Source organism: Gorilla gorilla, chromosome 15, assembly GCF_029281585.2.
Source record: "Gorilla gorilla gorilla isolate KB3781 chromosome 15, NHGRI_mGorGor1-v2.1_pri, whole genome shotgun sequence".
Taxonomy (NCBI): domain Eukaryota; kingdom Metazoa; phylum Chordata; class Mammalia; order Primates; family Hominidae; genus Gorilla; species Gorilla gorilla.
The window spans coordinates 71,883,220-71,904,819 of NC_073239.2; the positions used below are offsets into that span (position 1 = coordinate 71,883,220).

General features: G+C 42.9%; 1 protein-coding gene across 3 annotated transcripts in view; it reads right to left on the reverse strand.

Annotated features, from left to right (window-relative positions):
• Window positions 1–353: 353 nt before the first annotated feature.
• Window positions 354–21,600, reverse strand: part of WDHD1 (WD repeat and HMG-box DNA binding protein 1) — an 89,662-nt gene continuing 68,415 nt past the window's right edge. For 2 of the 3 annotated variants that reach the window (XM_004055198.4, XM_063697851.1), the window contains 5 exons: window positions 18,609–18,652; window positions 18,051–18,221; window positions 16,581–16,714; window positions 3,516–3,654; window positions 354–875 (listed from right to left, as the gene is read on the reverse strand). In XM_004055198.4, the coding sequence (XP_004055246.1) occupies window positions 675–875; window positions 3,516–3,654; window positions 16,581–16,714; window positions 18,051–18,221; window positions 18,609–18,652 (689 nt within the window). In that variant the 3' untranslated portion in view covers window positions 354–674. The remainder of the gene's footprint in view (window positions 876–3,515; window positions 3,655–16,580; window positions 16,715–18,050; window positions 18,222–18,608; window positions 18,653–21,600) is intronic. The other variant, XM_055361416.2, reaches the window with a different exon arrangement.

Here is a 21,600-nt window from a genome sequence, read left to right on the forward strand (position 1 = left end):
GAAATTATGGTAGTAAATATATATTTTCTAGAAATATATCCATTTCGTGGAAAGATAATATTAAGACCATATCAAGCCAAATATACAAATGAGAAAGTTTCATTTACCTCAAAAAAATCCACGCTATACAAACAGACAACTGAAAGCCACATAGGAAGAAATTTCCGAAACACAAAAGAAAAAGTCTCACCTACAAGATTATTTACATGTTTAGGGCCAATATTATTAAAAGACGTCATCCCCTAGGTCTAGTAGAAACATATAGAGAAGTCTATGCTAACACACTTGGAAAGAGGACTATTGTCCTTCCTTGTACATGACAAAAACCAAATGAACCAAACCCCTAGAAGGTATTAATGCACAAAGGTTTTAATACCTTGGCTTTATGATTTTTCAAGGTTAAGAAACAAATTCAAATTGGTTGGGGCTTCAACTCAGTAATTACAATCACAATGCATCTCTGAAAGGCCCTGCATTTGGAGGCAGAGTAATCTGCAAAGATGATAGTTTTTACATATGTCCTGTTACCTACACCAATATAATTACTACATTATCTTATAAAGACAAACAGTTGCTTCAAACTCTTTAATATAATGAGTTTCCCAAAGACTTGAGTCTATATTCAAAGATGAGTAAAAAAAAATCCATTACTTTCCTAGGGTCACTTTCTTCCTTTACTCCTGCTTAAATGCAAAAGCTGATAGTTTCTGATTTGTAGAAAAATCTAAAGGTTTCTGCTTTTTAGACAAATTCAGGTTCTCTTTTGCTTTTTCTTCCTGGTTTTCTGTTTCATCACTTTCATCAACCACACGTTTTCGCTTCTTTGCTTCAGTTCCTTCACTTGCCGTTTCTCCTTTGGCTTTGTTAGCCCACACCTTTGTAAAATGGCAGGAGTGAAAAGAAAAGATTTTTAGAAAATAACAAATAAGAAGTAAATGATTTATTTACTTTTCCAGGTAATATTTTTATATATAAAGCAGAATAATTAGCACTTGAATTAAGTGTTCTCATTGTTAACAAATCTTTTATTACTTAAATGCAGAGCACATTAAAGATTTACACTACTTTTATATCTCAATCTAAGCTTTGCTTACATTAATCATATTAGTTGCAAAATACTATAACTGCAGTATTATTTAAAAATGAAACTTTTGGCCAGGCACAGTGGCTCATGCCTGTAATCCCAGCACTTTGGGAGGCCGAAGTGGGTGGATCACGGGGTCAGGAGACTGAGACCATCCTGGCTAACACAGTGAAACCCCATCTCTACTAAAAACACAAAAAAATTAGCCGGGCATGGTAGCGGGCACCTGTAGTCCCAGCTACTTGGGAGGCTGAGGCAGGAGACTGGAGTGAACCTGGGAGGTGGAGCCTGCAGTGAGCTGAGATCACACCACTGCACTCCAGCCTGGGCAACAGCAACACTCCGTCTCAAAAAATAAATAAATAAATAAATAAAAAATAAAAATGAAACTTTTTATTCTAAGATAATTGCAGTTTCACAAGCAGTTGTATGAAATAATACAGAAAGATCCTGTGTAGCCTTGACCCAGTTTTCCCCAGTGGTAACATTTTGCAAAACTATAGCCCAACAATCACAACTATAGGGAACTGACATTGAAACAATCCCACTTTACTTCTACTCATTTGAGTGTATGTATGTATTTACTTTTATTGTGGGTTTGTTTGTTTACCACCACAGTCAAAATACAGAACCTCTTCCCCAAGCCCCAACTCCGACTCCAACCCCTGGCAACCACTACTCTATTCTCCATCTTGATCATGTTGTCATTTCAGGAATGTTATATAAACGAGTATATATTCTTTGGGGTTTGGTTTTTATTCACTCAGCAAGAGCCAGACAAGGTCCATTCATTTCATCTTTTTCTTAAATCTCTTTTAATCTATAATAGTTCCCCACTCCTACTTTATTTCCCTGGCCATTTCAAGGGCTCTTCAAGCTGTAGAATTTCTCACATTAACAAACTGGATTTAAGTAAATGTTTAGGGTTTACCTTAAAAATACTGATTACATTTTTAAGTATTCAAAAACACAATCACAGCCTTTGCCAAGTCTCTTCCTCTTTTGCAGTGTAAAGTCTTATTTATTTAGATGCCATTTTATTGAACAACAATGAGAAACATAAAATTGTAAATGAGGTTCTAAATGATGCTAAAGGTGTTTAAACCAGTTTCTGGCTTCCTCATTACGCAACACCTTTTTCATAAAACTCAATTTACCAAAGCAAGTATCTACGTTACTAGGCGCCTGTGCTGCGCCCTGCCATTCCTGGGGAAGTGAAACCTGAGGATTTAACTGGTACACCACACACATTCCTTCTGCTTCTAACTGAGAGATTGTGCCTTCCTTCCTTCACATGGCAGAAGTTCATCAGAAGCAAGCCAGCCACCTGTCCTAATTTCCATGTGAAAGGCGGAACAGAACACCGGTCTTTTTCCCAAAAGGAATAGTCTCATGTAGTATTTAATGTGTAAGTAGATACAATTTTTAAAAATTCTGCTTGCAAGAACCCCAAAGTTGTATTCAAAAAATGTGAATTCATTTTTACTTATTAATGTTTTTCCCCCTAGAGACCCAGTCTCACTCTGTCACCCATGCTGGAGTACAGTGGCACAATCACGGCTCACTGCAGCCTTTACCTCCTGGGCTCAAGTAAGTGATCTTTCCACCTCAACCTCCTGAGTAACTGGGACTACAGGTGTGTCCACCACGCCAGGCTAATTTTTAAATTTTTTGTAGAGATGGTGTATCACTATGTTGTCTAGGCTGGTCTCAAACTCCTGGGCTCAAGAGATCCTCCTGCCTTGGCCTCCCAAAGTGCTAGGATTACAGGCTTGAGCCAATGAACTCAGCTTGACACTTTTGATTTTTAACAAATGCATCTTTTCTTAGGGTATTCTCCTAACTTAAAACATACAGGAACTTATAGAGATTAAAACAGTAAACCGTCAAAAAATTAGCCATCCAGCCTGGGCAACACAGTGAGAGGTTGTCTCTATAAAAAAAAAAAAAAAAAGAGGACAATTGCTTGTGCCCAGGAGGTTGAGGTGGCAGTGAGCCATGATCACACCACGACACTCCTGCCTGGGTGAAAGAACAAGACCTGCCTCAAACAAAAACAAAACAAAAAACCCATCACCATTACGTAATAATTACTACATATCCATATTACCATATATCCGCACTTACTTTCCTCTTTAAAAAGTTTGGTGGATGTATTCAATTTCCAAAAACAGAAAAAGGCTTTTCCTTTTTTTTTTAGTTGTCATCATTGTTATTATCGTTGTTGTTGTTATTATTATTATTAAAGACGATGTCTCACTATGTTGCCCAGGCTGGTCACGAACTCCTGAGCTCAAGTGATCCGCCTCGACCTCCCAATGTGCTAGGATTACAGGCATAAGACACCATACCCAGCCAAAAGGCATTTCTATAAGAATTTTTTAAATTTGGGAATTCACTAAGATCTCACTCTCGGCACAATTATCCTTACCTTTCTTTCTTCAGTTGACAATACTCTAAATCGAATCATTCCTTCTTTTATTATATCTGCTTCATCTGAAAAGTCAGGATTGTCAGACAAAATATTACTTCTATTTTCTTCTAACCACAACTGGAACCCGGTCTTTGGCCTAAAATCACAATTATGTGAAAACATTTTATCCTTAAGACAGAGTTTAAAGTGCCTCATGATTTTAAGTTAGTAATCAATCATAAGTCTTTGACATCTATTATATAAAGTAAGGAAGACACAGTTACACTTGTTAATTCATGTTACTTTTTTTTTTTTTTTTTGAGACAGAGTCTCACTCCGTCACCCAGCCTGGAGTGCAATGGTGCGATCTCAGCTCACTGCAACCTCCGCCTCCTGGGTTCAAGCGATTCTCCTGCCTCAGCCTCCCAAGTAGCTGGGATTACAGGCATGCGTCACCACACCTGGCTCATTTTTTGCATGGGGTTTCACCATGTTGGTCAGGCTGGTCTCAAACTCCTGACCTCACGTGATCTGCCCGCCTTGGCTTCCCAAACTGCTGGGATTACAGGCATAAGCCACCGCGCCTGGCCTCATATTACTTTAAACTGCCTGGAGACTGCAGGATCAATGAACTGGAAAATCCTTTGTAAGGTCAATTCAAAAGGATCAGTCACGTTTGTATTTTCCAAGTGCAGCAACCATGAACTCTGTACTTTCAACTTTTTAATGAATGTTGACAGGCTCAAGGTCTCCAACCTCACTTAGCCCTTGTGGCCTACCACATGTCCTTGGTAGGCTCTTTTTCTATTTCCCCAAACCAGCTATTTGAATTCCTCACGACTTTTCTCAAGCCCCTTTCCCATTGCCTCACCCTTGCTCTCAGAGCTGACCTGCATCAGCATTAGGTGAAGCACGGACACAGCACATTTGTACATTTCATTAGATTCCACTCACGACACAAATAGTCTTTAAGTCACACAAGTGAAGGTTTAATGCAAATATTTAACATTTACTGATCACTTTCTACTAGGCACTACTCTAAAAGCTTTATGTATAGTACCTCGTTTAAATGACAATAACACTATGAGATGGATACAATTATTATCTCCATTCCGTAAGTGAGAAAAGGTAGGCTCAGAGACGTGAAATAACCTATCCCAGGTTACACAAACAGTAAAACTCAGACCTGGGATTCAACAACCGGGCAATTTGACTCCAAAGTCTATGTTTTTTTGTAGAGACGGAGTCTCGCTCTTTCCCCTATGCTGGAGTACAGTGGCTCCATATCGGCTTACTGCAACCTCCACCTTCCAGGTTCAAGTGATTCTCCTGCCTCAGCCTACCAAAAAGCTGGGACTACAGGTATGCGCCACCACACCCAGCTAATTTTTGTATTTTTAGTAAAGACAGGGTTTCACCATATTGGCCAGGTGGGTCTTGAACTCCTGACCTCATGATCCACTCGCCTCGGCCTCCCAAAGTGCTGGGATTACAGGTGTGAACCACTGTGCCTGGCCCAGAGTCTCTTATGTTTAACCCAGCAGCTATACGCCCCTCACCAGGCTGAACCTAAATGAATCCTAAATAACAAGTCTAAACTTTTTAAGGTTAAAAAAATTTTTATTAAAAAATTACTAGTATGACCATAACCACTTGCCCAATTTCTGAAAATATGCAAATTTTAAGTAATCTTAACATAAACCGATTTCCAGAAAAATAACAGAACAAATCAAAACAAGTAAAAATCAAGGTATAACAAAGGTTCTTGAATTTCCAAAAATTAATGAAGACCCATTTTAATGAAACTTGAGGCAATGTCACAAGTCTACCTAACGGCCTGCAATCTTCTACTTCTAAACAGCTATTTTTAAAAAGAAGACCAAAATTGAACATTTCTTTCTTTGTTTTTTAAAGAGACGTGAGTCTCACTATGTTGCCCAGTCTGGCCTCAAACTTCTGGGCTTAAGCAACCCTTCTGACTCAACCTTCTGAGTGGCTGGGACTACAAGAGTGCACAGCCACCTGGCTAAAACTGGACATTTCTGATTAAGTATATCAACATCTGTGACAAAATATTAGTTTCAATAGTGGTAATTCCTTAAAATTTCAAAAGTAAGTTTTTTGTATAACTAACTGATAGTATGAAAAATTAAATTATCAATCTTCTTTGTTGTTGTTTTAAGAGAAAGGGTCTTGCTTTGTCGCCCAGGCTGGAGTGCAGTGGTATAATCAGCTCACTGCCACCTCAAATTCCTGGGCTCAAGCAATCCTCCTGCCTCAGACTCCCAAGCAGTTGGGACTACAGGCACGTGCCACCACACATACCTGGCTGATTTTAAAACTTTTGGTAGAGATGGGGTCTCCCTACATTGCCCAGGCTGGTTCCAATCTCCTGGGCTGAAGCTATCTGATCATGGTGGCCTTCCAAAGTGTTAGGCTTGGCCAGGTGTGGTGGCTCACACCTCTAATCCCAGCACTTTGGGAAGCCGAGATGGGCAAATCGCTTGAGGCCAAGAGTTTGAGACCAGCCTGGCCAACGTGGCAAACTCCATCTCTACCAAAAAATAACAAAATTAGTGGCTTTGGTGGCACACACCTGTAATCCCAGCTACTCAGGAGGCTGAGGCATGAGAATCGCTTGAACCCAGAAGGTGGAGGTTGCAGTGAGCTGAGATTGCACCAGTGCACTCCAGCCTTGGTGACAGGGCAAGACTGTCTCAAAAAAAGTGTTAGGCGGGCCAGGCATGGTGGCTCACACCTGTAATCCCTGCACTTTGGGAGGCCAAGGCGGGTGGATCACCTGAGGTCAGGAGTTCAAGACCAGCCTGACCAACATGGAGAAACCTCGTCTCTACTAAAAATACAAAATTAGTCGGGCATGGTGGTGCATGCCTGTAATCACAGCTACTTAGGAGGCTGAGGCAGGAGAATCACTTGAACCCAGAGGCAGAGGTTGCAGTGAGCTGAGATTGTGCCATTGCATTGCAGTCTGGGCAACAAGAGCAAAAAGAAAAAAAAAAAAAGGTGTTAAGCGGAAAAAAAACCATGAGCCACTATGCCCGGCCTATCAATTTTCTTAAATAAAATTTTCACTGTTTAAGACCTAAATTAAATTCAGAACAAAACAGGAAATGTGAAAACCACAGCCACTACCTCAAACTGATTAACATAAAGTCATTAAGAAAATAAGATATACTTTATTATTACTTTTCTCCCTGGACTGTTCAGCATGAGAAAAATGAGATATATTATGGTAAAAATGAAATTGTGACTATTCTTTTCTTTTTGTTTTTTCTGAGATGGAGTCTCACTCTGTTGCCCAGGCTGGAGTGCAGTGGCACAATCTTGGCTCACTGCAGCCTCCGTCTCCTGTATTCAAGTGATTCTCCTGCCTCAGCCTCCCGAGTAGCTGGGATTACAGACACGAGCCACCATACCTGGCAAACTTTTGCATTTTTAATAGAGATGGGGTTTCACCATGTTGGCCAGGCTGGGTCTCAAACTCTTGACCTCAAGTGATCCGCCCACCTCAGCCTCCCAAAGTGCTAGGATTACAGGCGTGAGCCACTGTGCCAGGCCAAAATTGTGACTTTTAAAATTTAACGGATATATTAAAAATAAGGCCAGGAGTGGTGGCTCACACCTGTAATTCCAGCACTTTGGGAGGCCAAGGTGGGCAGATCACCTGAGGTCAGGAGTTCGAGACCAGCCTGACCAACATGGAGAAACCTTGTCTCTACTAAAGATACAAAATTAAGCAGTTCCAAGATGGTTGAATAGGAAGAGCTTCAGTCTACAGCTCCCAGCATGAGCGATGATTTCTGCACTTCCAACTGAGGTACCAGGTTCATCTCACTAGGGCTTGTCGGACAGTGGGTGTGGCACACTGAGTGTGAGCTGAAGCAGGGCGAGGCATCACCTCACCCGGGAAGCGCAAGGGGTCAGAAAATTCCCATTCCTAGCCAAGCAAAGCTGTGACACACGGCACCTGGAAAATCGGGTCACCCCCACCCTAATACTGTGCTTTTCCAATGGTCTTAGCAAACGGCACACCAGGAGATTATATCCCACTCCTGGCTCAGAGGGTCCCAAGCCCATGGAGCCTCACTCACTGCTAGCACAGCAGTCTGAGACTGAACTGCAAGGCGGCAGCCTCAGCCAGGAAGCTCGAACTGGGTGGAGCCCACCGCAGCTCAAGGAGGCCTGCCTGCCTCTGTGGACTCCACCTCTGGGGGCAGGGCATAGCCGAACAAAGGCAGCAGAAACCTCTACAGACTTAAATGTGCCTGTCTGACAGCTTTGAAGAGAGTAGTGGTTCTCCCAGCACGGAGTTTGAGATCTGAGAACGGTCAGACTGCCTCCTCAGGTGGGTCCCTGACCCCCAAGTAGCCTAACTGGGAGGCACCCCCAAGGAGGGGCAGACTGACACCTCACACGGCCGGGTACCCCTCTGAGACGAGGCTTCCAGAGGAATGACCAGGCAGCAACATTTGCTGTTCAGCAATATTTGCTGTTCTGCAGCCTCCGCTGCTGATACCCAGGCAAACAGAGTCTGGAGTGGGCCTCCAGCAAACTCCAACAGACCTGCAGCTGAGGGTCCTGACTGTTAAAAGGAAAACTAACAAACAAAAAGGACATCCACACCAAAACCCCATGTGTACGTCACCATCATCAAAGACCAAAGATAGATGAAACCATAAAGATTGGGGAAAAAACAGAGCAAAAAAGCTGAAAATTCTAAAAATCAGAGCGCCTCTCCCCCTCCAAAGGAATGCAGCTCCTCACCAGCAACGGAACAAAGCTGGACGGAGAATGACTTTGACGAGTTGAGAGAAGAAGGCTTCAGATGATCAAACCTCTCAGAGCTAAAGGAGGAAGTTCGAACGCATCGCAAAGGAGCTAAAAACCTTGAAAAAAGATTAGACGAATGGCTAACTAGAATAACCAGTGTAGAGAAGTCCTCAAATGACCTGATGGAGCTGAAAACCATGGCACGAGAACTACGTGACGAATGCACAAGCCTCAGTAGCCAATTCAATCAACTGGAAGAAAGGGTATCAGTGATCAAAGATCAAATGAATGAAATGAAGCAAGAAGAAAAGTTTAGAGAAAAAAGAGTAAAAAGAAACGAACAAAGGCTCCAAGAAATATGGGACTACGTGAAAAGACCAAATCTACGTTTGTTTGGTGTACCTGAAAGTGACAGGGAGAATGGAACCAAGCTGGAAAACACTCTGCAGGATACTATCCAGGAGAACTTCCCCAACCTAGCAAGGCAGGCCAACATTCAAATTCAGGAAATACAGAGAATCCCACAAAGATACTCCTCGAGAAGAGCAACTCCAAGACACATAATTGTCAGATTCACCAAAGTTGAAATGAAGGAAAAAATGTTCAGAGAGAAAGGTTGGGTTACCCACAAAGGGAAGCCCATCAGACTAACAGCTGATCTCTCAGCAGAAACTCTACAAGCCAGAAGAGAGTGGGGGCCAATATTCAACATTCTTAAAGAAAAGAATTTTCAACTCAGAATTTCATATCCAGCCAAACTAAGCTTCATAAGTGAAGGAGAAATAAAATCCTTTACAGACAAGCAAATGCTGAGAGATTTTGTCACTACCACGCCTACCCTACAAGAGCTCCTGAAAGAAGCACTAAACATGGAAAGGAAAAACCGGTACCAGCCACTGAAGAAACATGCCAAATTGTAAAGACCATTGAGGCTAGGAAGAAACTGCATCAATTAATGAGCAAAGTAACCATCTAACATCATAATGACAAGATCAAATTCACACATAACAATATTAACCTTAAATGTAAATGGGCTAAATGCTCCAATTAAAAGACACAGAATGGCAAATTGGATAAAAAGTCAAGACCCATCAGTGTGCTGTATTCAAGAGACCCATGTCATGTGCAGAGACACACATAAGCTCAAAATAAAGGGATGGAGGAAGATCTAACAAGCAAATAGAAAACGACAAAAGGCAGGGGTTGCAATCCTAGTCTCTGATAAAACAGACTTTAAACCAACAAAGATCAAAAGAGACAAAGAAGGCCATTACATAATGGTAAACGGATCAATTCAATTCAACAAGAAGAGCTAACTATCCTAAATATATATGCACCCAATGCAGGAGCACCCAGATTCATAAAGCAAGTCCTTAGAGACCTACAAAGAGATTTAGACTCCCACGCAATAATAATGGGAGACTGCTCTCCCTCTCCCTCTCCCTCTCCCTCCAGTCTCCCGCTCTTTCCACGGTCTCCCTCTCCCTCTCTTTCCACGGTCTCCCTCTGATGCCGAGCCAAAGCTGTACTGTACTGCTGCCATCTCAGCTCACTGCAACCTCCCTGCCTGATTCTCCTGCCTCAGCCTGCCAAGTGCCTGCAATTGCAGGCGTGCACCACCATGCCTGATTGTTTTTCATATTTTTTTGGTGGAGACGGGGTTTTGCCGTGTTGGCTGGGCTGGTCTCCAGCTCCTAACCCGAGTGATCCGCCAGCCTCGGCCTCCCGAGGTGCTGGGACTGCAGACGGAGTCTCGTTCACTCAGTGTTCAATGGTGCCCAGGCTGGGGTGCAGTGGCGTGATCTCGGCTCGCTACAACCTCCACCTCCCAGCCGCCTGCCTCGGCCTCCCAAAGTGCCGAGATTGCAGCCTCTGCCTGGCCGCCACCCCGTCTGGGAAGTGAGGAGCGTCTCTGCCTGGCCGCCCATCGTCTGGGATGTGAGGAGCCCCTCTGCCTGGCTGCCCAGTCTGGAAAGTGAGGAGCGTCTCTGCCCGGCCGCCATCCTGTCTAGGAAGTGAGGAGCGTCTCTGCCCAGCTGCCCATCGTCTGGGATGCAGTGAGGAGCGTCTCTGCCCGGCCACCCATTGTCTGAGATGTGGGGAGCGCCTCTGCCCCGCCGCCCCGTCTGGGACGTGAGGAGCGCCTCTGCCCGGCTGCGACCCCGTCTGGGAGGTGAGGAGCGTCTCTGCCCGGCCGCCCCGTCTGAGAAGTGAGGAGACCCTCCGCGCGGCAGCCGCCCCGTCTGAGAAGTGAGGAGCCCCTCCGCCCAGCAGCCGCCCCGTCTGAGAAGTGAGGAGCCCCTCCGCCCGGCAGCCGCCCTGTCCGGGAGGGAGGTGGGGGGGTCAGACCCCCGCCCGGCCAGCTGCCCCGCCCGGGAGGGATGTGGAGGGGTCAGCTCCCCCGCCCGGCCAGCTGCCCCATCCGGCCAGCCGCCCCGTCTGGGAGGGAGGTGGGGGGGGTCAGCCCCCTGCCCGGCCAGCCGCCCCATCCGGGAGGGAGGTGGGGGGGTCAGTCCCCCGCCCGGCCAGCCGCCCCGTCCAGGAGGGAGGTGGGGGGGGGGTCAGCCCCCCGCCCGGCCAGCCGCCCCATGCGGGAGGAAGGTGGGGGGGGTCAGCCACCCGCCCGGCCAGCCGCCCCATCTGGGAGGTGAGGGGCGCCTCTGCCCGGCCGCCCCTACTGGGAAGTGAGGATCTCCTCTGCCCGGCCACCACCCCGTCTGGGAGGTGTTCCCAACAGCTCATTGAGAACGGGCCATGATGACAATGGCGGTTTTGTGGAATGGAAAAGGGGAAAAGGTGGGGAAAAGATTGAGAAATCGGATGGTTGCTGTGTCTGTGTAGAAAGAGGTAGACATGGGAGACTTTTCATTTTGTTCTGTACTAAGAAAAATTCTTCTGCCTTGGGATCCTGTTGATCTATGACCTTACCCCCAACCCTGTGCTCTCTGAAACATGTGCTGTGTCCACTCAGGGTTAAATGGATTAAGGGCGGTGCAAGATCTGCTTTGTTAAACAGATGCTTGAAGGCAGCAGGCTCGTTAAGAGTCATCACCACTCCCTAATCTCAAGTACCCAGGGACACACACACTGCGGAAGGCCGCAGGGTCCTCTGCCTAGGAAAACCAGAGACCTTTGTTCACTTGTTTATCTGCTGACCTTCCCTCCACTATTGTCCTATGACCCTGCCAAATCCCCCTCTGCGAGAAACACCCAAGAATGATCAATAAAAAAAATAAAAAATAATAAAAATAAAAATGTCTTAAAAAAACAAAAACAAAAAAAAAAAAAGAAAAAATAATGGGAGACTTTAACACCCCACTGTCAACATTAGACAGATCAACGAGACAAAGTTAACAAGGATATCCAGGAATTGAACTCAGCTCTGCACCAAGCAGACCTAATAGACATCTACGGAACTCTCCACCCCAAATCAACAGAATATACATTCTTCTGAGCACCACATTGCACTTATTCCAACATTGACCACATAGTTGGAAGTAAAGCACTCCTCAGCAAATCTAAAAGAACAGAAATTATAACAAACTGTCTCTCAGACCACAGTGCAATCAAACTAGAACTCAGGATTAGGAAACTCACCCAAAACTGCTCAACCACATGGAAACTGAACAATCTGCTCCTGAATGACTACTGGGTACATAACAAAATTAAGGCAGAAATAAAGATGTTCTTTGAAACCAATGAGAACAAAGACACAACATACCAGAATCTCTGGGACACATTTAAAGCAGTGTGCAGAGGGAAATTTATAGCACTAAATGCCCACAAGAGAAAGCAGGAAAGATCTAAAATTGACACCCTAACATCACAATTAAAAGAACTAGAGAAGCAAGAGCAAACATATTCAAAAGCTAGCAGAAGGCAACAAATAACTAAGATCAGAGCAGAACTGAAGGAGACAGAGACACAAAAAAAAAACCCTTCAAAAAATCAATGAATCCAGGAGCTGGTTTTTTGAAAAGATCAATAAAATTGATAGACTGCTAGCAAGACTAATAAAGAAGAAAAGAGAGAAGAATCAAATAGATGCAATAAAAAATGATAAAGGGGATATCACCACTGATCCCACAGAAATACAAACTACCATCAGAGAATACTATAAACACCTCTACGCAAATAAACTAGAAAATCTAGAAGACATGGATAAATTCCTGGACACATACACCCTCCCAAGACTAAACGAGGAAGAAGTTCAATCTCTGAATAGACCAATAACAGGCTCTGAAATTGAGGCAATAATTAATAGCCTACCAACCAAAAAAAAGTCCAGAACCAGATGGATTCACAGCCAAATTCTACCAGAGGTACAAGGAGGAGCTGTTACCATTCCTTCTGAAACTATTCCAATCAATAGAAAAAGAGGGAATCCTCCCTAACTCATTTTATGAGGCCAGCATCATCCTGATACCAAAGCCTGGCAGAGACACAACAAAAAAAGAGAATTTTAGACCAATATCCCTGATGAACACCGATGCAAAAATCCTCAATAAAATACTGGCAAACCAAATCCAGCAGCACTTCAAAAAACTTATCAAGTGGGCTTCATCCCTGGGATGCAAGGCTGGTTCAACATTCGCAAATCAATAACCGTAATCCAGCATATAAACAGAACCAAAGACTAAAACCACATGATTATCTCAATAGATGCAGAAAAGGCCTGTGACAAAATTCAACAACGCTTCATGCTAAAAAACTCTCAATAAATCAGGTATTGATGGGATGTATCTCAAAATAATAAGAGCTATTTATGACAAACCCACAGCCAATATCATACTGAATGGGCAAAAACTGGAAGCATTCCCTTTGAAAACTGGCACAAGACAGGGATGCCCTCTCTCACCACTTCTGTTCAACATAGTGTTGGAAGTTCTGGCCAGGGCAATCAGGCAGGAGAAAGAAATAAAGGGTATTCAATTAGGAAAAGAGGAAGTCAAATTGTACCTGTTTGCAGATGACATGACTGTATATTTAGAAAACCCCATCGTCTCAGCCCAAAATCTCCTTAAGCTGATAGAGAACTTCAGCAAAGTCTCAGGATACAAAATCAATGTGCAAAAATCGCAAGCATTCTTATACACCAATAACAGACAAACAGAGAGCCAAATCATGAGTGAACTCCCATTCACAATTGCTACAAAGAGAATAAAATACCTAGGAATCCAACTTACAAGGGATGTGAAGGACCTCTTCAAGGAGAACTACAAACCACTGCTCAATGAAATAAAAGAGGACACAAACAAATGGAAGAACATTCCACGCTCATGGATAGGAAGAATCACTATCGTGAAAATGGCCATACTGTCCAAGGTAATTTATAGATTCAATGCCATCCCCATCAAGCTACCAATGACTTTCTTCACAGAATTGGAAAAAACTACTTTAAAGTTCATATGGAACCAAAAAAGAGCCCGCATTGCCAAGTCACTCATAAGCCAAAGGAACAAAGCTGGAGGCATCACGCTACCTGACTTCAAACTATACAAAACAGCATGCTACTGGTACCAAAACAGAGATATAGATCAATGGAACAGAACAGAGCCCTCAGAAATAATACCACACATCTACAACCATCTGATTTTTGACAAACCTGACAAAAACAAGAAATGGGGAAAGGATTCCCTATTTAATAAATGGTGCTGGGAAAACTGCCTAGCCATATGTAGAAAGCTGAAACTGGATCCCTTCCTTACACCTTATACAAAAATTAATTCCAGATGGATTAAACACTTAAATGTTAGATCTAAAACCATAAAAACCCTAGAAGAAAACCTAGGCAATACCATTCAGGATATAGGAATGGGCAAGGACTTCATGTCTAAAACACCAAAAGCAATGGCAACAAAAGCCAAAATTGACAGATGGGATCTAATTAAACTAAAGAGCTTCTGCACAGCAAAAGAAACTACCATCAGAGTGAACAGGCAACCAACAGAATAGGAAAAAATTTTGCAATCTACCCATGTGACAAAGGGCTAATATCCAGAATCTACAAAGAACACAAACAAATTTACAAGAAAAAAACAAACCCCATCAAAAAGTGGGCGAAGGATATGAGCAGACACTTCTCAAAAGAAGACATTTATGCAGCCAACAGACATATGAAAAAATGCTCATCATCACTAGCCATCAGAGAAATGCAAATCAAAACCACAGTGAGAAACCATCTCACACCAGTTAGAATGGCAATCATTAAAAAGTCAGGAAACAACAGGTGCTGGAGAGGATGTGGAGAAATAGGAACACTTTTACACTGTTGGTGGGACTGTAAACTAGTTCAACCATTGTGGAAGACAGTGTGGCAATTCCTCAAGGATCTAGAACTAGAAATACCATTTGACCCAGCCATCCCATTACTGGGTATATACCCAGAGGATTATAAATCATGCTGCTATAAAAACACATGCACACGTATGTTTATTGTGGCACTATTCACAATAGCTAAGACTTGGAACCAACCCAAATGTTCATCAATGATAGACTAGATTAAGAAAATGTGGCACATATACACCATGGAATACTATACAGCCATAAAAAAGGATGAGTTCATGTCCTTTGTAGGGACATGGATGAAACTGGGAACCATCATTCTCAGCAAACTATCTCAAGGACAAAAAACCAAACACCGCATGTTCTCACTCATAGGTGGGAACTGAACAATGAGAACGCTTGGACACAGGAAGGGGAACATCACACACTTGGGCCTGTTGTGGGGTGGGGGAAGTGGGGAGGGATAGCATTAGGAGATATACCTAATGTAAATGATGAGCACAGCACACCAACATGGCACATGTGTACATATGTAACAAACCTGAATGTTGTGCACATGTACCCTAGAGCTTAAAGTATTAAAAAAAAAAAAAAGATATAAAATTAGCCAGGCATGGTGGCGTATGCCTGCAATCCCAGCTACTCAGGAGGCTGAGGCAGGAGAATCGCTTGAACCTGGGAGGTGGAGGTTGCAGTGAGCCGAGATTGTGCCAATGCACTCCAGCCTGGGCAACAAGAGCGAAACTCCGTCTCAAAAAAAATAAATAAATACAAAGAAATCCAGCATAGTAGAGATCAAGAAAATAGGTAACATACTGTGTTTGTGGACAAAGAGGATATGAGCAAATAGGAATACTCATATTGCTAAAGGTGTATAAAATGATACAACATCAATGCAGAACAATCTGGCATTGGAATTATAAGTGCAGATTAACTTGAACCATACATGAATCCATCTTATAGCTATATATGCATCTGGGAGAAATGTTATTCATATAAAATTATTCATTGCAGTACTGTCTGTACTAGCAAAAGATCGGTAACCATCTTTTGTCCACAAATAGAGAACTACATGAACTATGACATGTCTATTCAATGGACACACAAAGATTAAAGCTCTTATTTTTCTATCCATCCATTTATGTATTTACTTTTTCTGATAGCCCTGCTATAGTATAAAGAAGTTCTTTTTGTGTTTTTGAGACAGAGTTTCGCTTTTGTTGCCCAGGCTGGAGTGCAGTGGCGTGATCTCAGATCACTGCAATCTCCGTGTCCTGGGTTCAAGTGATTCTCCTGCCTCAGCCTTCCAATTTGCTGGGATTACAGGCATGTGCCACCATGCCTGGCTAATTTTGTATTTTTAATAGAGACAGGGTTTCTCCATGTTGGTCAGGCTGGTCTCGAACTCCCATCCTCAGATGATCCGCCTGCTTCAGCTTCCCAAAGTGCTGAGATTATAGGCGTGAGCCACCAAGCCCAGCCAGTATAAAGAAGTTCTTTATGTAGTAATATAAAATAAGCTATAAAAGCTATTGTTAAGTTAAAAAAGTAAGGTACAGAATAATGTGTAAAACAAAAAATAGACAAATACGTATTTGCACATAAATAGAATAATTTTGGAAAGTTCCACAAGAAACTTGTTGCAGTGATTGTTTTTGGAGACAGTAATTAGTTGGATGAAACTACTTATTATCACTCTTCTTTTTGTATCTTTTGCTATTTCTCCCCATTAAACTAAAAACAAACAAAAAATTAATTACAAAATATAATGTCCCAATAAAATATATCTACAATTTAAAAATATACAATTTATGAAAGCATATTTTAATAATTATAAATAGACATTAATATTTGTGGCTTCCTTATAGTCACAAGTGTCCAGAATGCCCACTACCAATGCCAATGTATTATTTGTATTAAGGAATAACAGCGTTGCATAATTTTGTATTGCTGCTACTGTATACTTTTTACTTGGTCACTGCATGCTAAATTTCTCTATGTACTGACCTTTGGTTTTCAGTGTTTTGAGGAGGACATATAGCTGGGGTTTCAGATAATACATTTTTAAGATTTTCTTCTTTCACTTTCTCAGTTTTATTAGTTTGAGAATTTCTTTTCTGGAAATAGGATGCTGCAGATGCCTATAAAAACAAACATGAATACTGCAATAACATTTAGTATGATTTTATATGTTTTATAAGCAAGTTCTGAAAAATGTGAAGAAACATCTATAATTATTGTGAATTCTTATACTAACACGTGAAATCTGGTGTTCTCAGTTGTAAATAAATAGGCAAACACATGCAAAACCAAAAAACTACACTTCAGATTCCATGTTTTCTTTTTTTTTTTTTTTTTTGAGACGGAGTCTCACTCTGTTGCCCAGGCTGGAGTGCAGTGGCGCTATCTCGGCTCACTGCAACCTCCACCCTCCGAGTTCAAGTGGTTCTCCTGCCTCAGCCTCCCAGGTAGCTGGGATTACAGGCACCTGCCACCGCGCCTGGCCTAAATTCCATGTTTTCTAAATGAATACAATTATATGAAATAGAAAAGATAAGCAATAGATCTATTTTACCAATGACTAATCTGGGATCAAATACTTATCAGAGTGGAAAAATCAGGACTCAGAACAAGGAGAAATTAGGGCCATGTACAATATCAGCCACTATTAAATAAGAATATACATCAGAACTATCTGGGTGATTTTAATAAAAATACAGATAAATGTCTGAGCTTCTGGGGTCTGAGTATATATATTTTTAAAAAGTGATCTATAAAAACAAGGAGAGGGGCAGGATAGGCTTGGTGCGGTGGCTCATGCCTGTAATACCAGCACTTTGGGAGGCTGAGGTGGGTGGATCACTTGAGGCCAGGAGTTTGCGACCAGCCTGGCCATCATGCTGAAACCTCATCTCTACTAAAAATACCAAAATTAGCTGGGCGTGGTGTCAGGCCTCTGTAATCCCAACTCCTCGGGAGGCTGAGGCATGAGAATTGCTTGAACCCAGGAGACAGAGGCTGTAGTGAGCTGAGATCCTGACACTGCACTCCATCCAGCCTGGGTGACAGAGTGAGCCTCTGTCTCAAAAAAGACAGGGGGAGCAGGATAGTGATCTTGGAAGTCAGGATCTGCTACACAGTGTGTAACAACTCACGAGGCAGAACAGGGAGTGATTCTGAAACAAAAAACACGACTGTTTTGGGGTTTGTTTTTTTCAGATGGGGTATCTCTTATGTTTCCCAGACTGGACTCAAACTCCTGGGCTAAAGTGATCCTCCCACCTCAGCCTCCTGAGTATCTGGGACTACAAGTGTGTGCCACTGTGCCTAGCTGCAAAAACAGAATTTAACCCACTTCCCTAGTAAGACAATTGTAAACAATCAGAACCTCCTATCCTATATCTGAAACAGTGAACAAAACTGAAGACAAACAGATCCCATGCTGCTTACTGCAGATGAGGGTAGCTGAAACAGTACCTGCTTAGGCTTCGGCTTCGGAATCAGAGGCTTTATAATGGGAGACTTTTCATTATTTGTAGTTCGACTAAGTGCAGTGGATTTCTTGGATGATTTGCCCATATTGTCTAAAATATTAGTTGAACGTGCTGAATTCATTGACATGGCTGGTTCTTTGGAACTGGCTGATACCTAAAGAGCAAACTAGTGTTAGCACTTTATGTTTAAAGAAGAAAAATAAAATCCCAAGAGACTTATTTTTTCTTGAAATTTCTGTTAAGTTTGTATTGGCATCTCATCTTTAGAACTAAATACATTTGGTACAATCCAAATTAAGAATGATACATATATTCCCAAATACCACATCCCCAAGAAAGACAGAGGTATCTTTCAAAACCATAGGTACTTAGAAGGTAAGTAGAAAAGACAACTCTCAGCCCAAGTGCTGCTTTCTTCTGTTTCCACACAGATCAGTCTTTCATGCCTCCATGTCTGGGGAGAGTCATCTCATCATTTGGAAATATTTCTTTGTATACAAATGTATTTAAATAATATAAAACATCACTTGGAAGAGTTTACCTTAAAGGGATTTACTCGTCCTTGGCTGCTAAAGGTAACTGCACCTTTCACAAAAAAGAAACCCTTGCTTAATAATGGTAGAAAATAGATGACTTCTGACATCTATAATACTAGACAGAATATTTTAATCCCCATTAAATGAAAACAAATGTATTTTGCAACTTTTCAAAACTATTAACAACAGATATCCTCTTTCCTACTTCTAAGCCAAAATAAAAGCTATTAAATGTGAACTACCCCAACGTGCCACTATGAAACATATTCAGTATGTACAGATCTTTTATCTTCTGTTACTGTGGAAGAGTGGCAGCTCGTCTGAGCTAAGGTTAGTAATCCCTTTACTTGTGTTCTGCATCCCATGCCCTCCTGCTTTGTCAGAAAACCTGACCTATCAAGTTTCTTGACATCCTACATCTTTGACTTTTCCCTATTTATTGGCCCCTAAAGTCTCCCAACTTAAAAAGAAACAAAAAACAAACCTTCTCTACCCCACATTCCTTCCAGTCACCATTTTCTGTCACCTCCTCCATCCAGCCATTTTTTTTTTTTTTGAGACAGAGTCTCGCTCTTGTTGCCCAAGCTGGAGCGCAATGGTGTGATCTCGGCTCACTGCAAAGTCCACCTCCCAGGTTCAGGCGATTCTACTGTCTCAGCCTCCCGAGTTGCTGGGATTACAGGCGCCTGCTACCATGCCCGGCTAATTTTTGTATTTTTAATAGAGACAGGGTTTCACCATGTTGGCCAGGCTGGTCTTGAACTCCTGACCTCAGGTGATCCGTCTGCCTTGGCCTCCCACAGTGCTGGGATTACAAGCATGAGCCACTGCGCCCGATCATCCAGCCAAATTTTTCCAAGAGCTGTTGACACTATTATCATTTCCTCACCACCCATACATTCCTCCATACAATATAGCACTTCCAGCTCTACCACCCTACAGAATCTCCTCTTGCTGAGGCCCTCAGTGATCTCTACATGGTCAAATCTGGTGGATACCTTTCAGTCACCTTGTTTGCTCTATCAGTGGCATCCCACATAGCTGACTGTTCCTTACTTCTTGACACTTTGTCCTCTCTTGACTTCTGAGATACTGCATTCCCTGACTTAGTTCCTTCCTCTCTGGACCTGTGGACTCATTGTGTTCCAATAGTTCGTTCCTCCTCCTCCTCTACCTGATGCTCAAATGTTGGAGATTCCCTAGGCCTAAGCTCATTTTTCTTTTTGCTTTACATTCTCCCCCAATGCTTGCTTACCCATGCCCATGGCTTAAATTGCTATACTTATGCCAATGATTTTCACTTTGTATCTCTTGACCAAAACACTTCCCTGAGCTCCTGATTCAAATATCTGTCTTCACGACATTCTACTCACCTTACAGTAATTCATCATCTTCCTCTCTAAATCTGCTTTTCTCTAGTGTTTCCTGACTTAGGAAATGGCACCATCATTCACTCAAGTACTCAAGCCAGTGTTAACAAACTAATCTCTAATTAAGAGCTTTCCTGGCATGGTGGCTCAAGCCTGTAATATCAGCACTTTGGGAGGCTGAGGAGGGAGGACTGCTTGAGCCCAGTTTAAGACTAGCATGGGTAACATAGGGAGACCCTGTCTCTACAAAAACAAAAAACAACAAAACAAAAAACCCAAACCAAAACAAAACTAGCCAGACATGGTGACACATGCCTGTGGTCCCAGTTACTTGGGAGCTGAGGTGGAAAGATCGCTTGGGTCTGGGAGGTTGAGGCTGCAGTGAGCCATAATCACGCCACTGCACTCTAACCTGGATGACAGTCACACCCTGGTGGCGGGGGGGAAGAGGAGGGAGGGAGGGAGGGAAGAAGGAAGGGAGAGAAGGAGGGAGGGAGGGAGGCAGGCAGGCAGGCAGGCAGGCAGGCAGGAAATTTCTAGCTGAGCATGGCCACTTGTGCCTGTAATCCGAAAACTTTGGGAGGCTAAGGCAGGAGGGTCACTTAAGCCCAGGAGTTCCAGACCAGCTTCGGCAACAAAGCAAGCTACTCTCTCTACAAAAAGTACACACAAAAAATTAACCAGGCATGGTGATGCACAACTGTAGTCATAGCTACTCAGTAGGGTGAGGCAGGAGGATCACCTGAGCATACGAGTTCAAGGCTGTAGTGAGCTAGGACTGCATCACTGCACTCCAACTCTACTCCAGTCTGAGTGACAAAGCAAGATACCCTGTATCCGCAGCCCCCCACCAAAAAAAACAAAAAAACCTTTCCATCTAGCCAATAAAAATTGTTTTATTTATCTCGTTTCTGAAAATACTTTATAAAAGTTTCCCCTTTTGTCTCTCCTGGCAGAGTGCTAGCCCCTTGCGGTTTGGTGCCTCCCTGATTCATGAATCACTGAATGTTCAAATTAATCCTTCAAGATTCAAATGTGCTTAAGTTTTTCTTCTATTACAAGAAACTGAGAATCACTCTTTACGCCCTGAACTCCTACACTCTCATCATCATCTTCAGAAATAGCTCTCCAACTCTGCCCATTCTTTCTAACATCACCATCACCACCCTAGCTCAGGCCCTTATTCAATCTCATTTGGACTGCCTCTGTAGTTTGTTTGTTTATTTATTTATTTGAGATGGAGTCTTGCTCTGTCGCCCAGGCTGGAGTGCAGTGGTATGATCTCACCTCACTGCAAGCTCCGCCTCCCGGGTTCATGCCATTCTCCTGCCTCAGCCTCCCAAGTAGCTGGGATTACAGGCGCCTGCCACCATGCCCGGCTAATTTTTTTGTATTTTTAGTAGAGACGGGGTTTCACTGTGTTCTTAAGGATGGTCTCAATCTCCTGACCTCGTGATCCACCCTCCTCGGCCTCCCAAAGTGCTGGGATTACAAGTGTGAGCCACCACGCCCGGCTTGTAGTCTCTTTATTTTTTAATTTTTATTTACTTCTTATTATTATTATTTTAGATGAAGTCTCACTCTGTCACCTAGGCTGGAGTGCAGTGGTGTGATCTCCACTTACTGC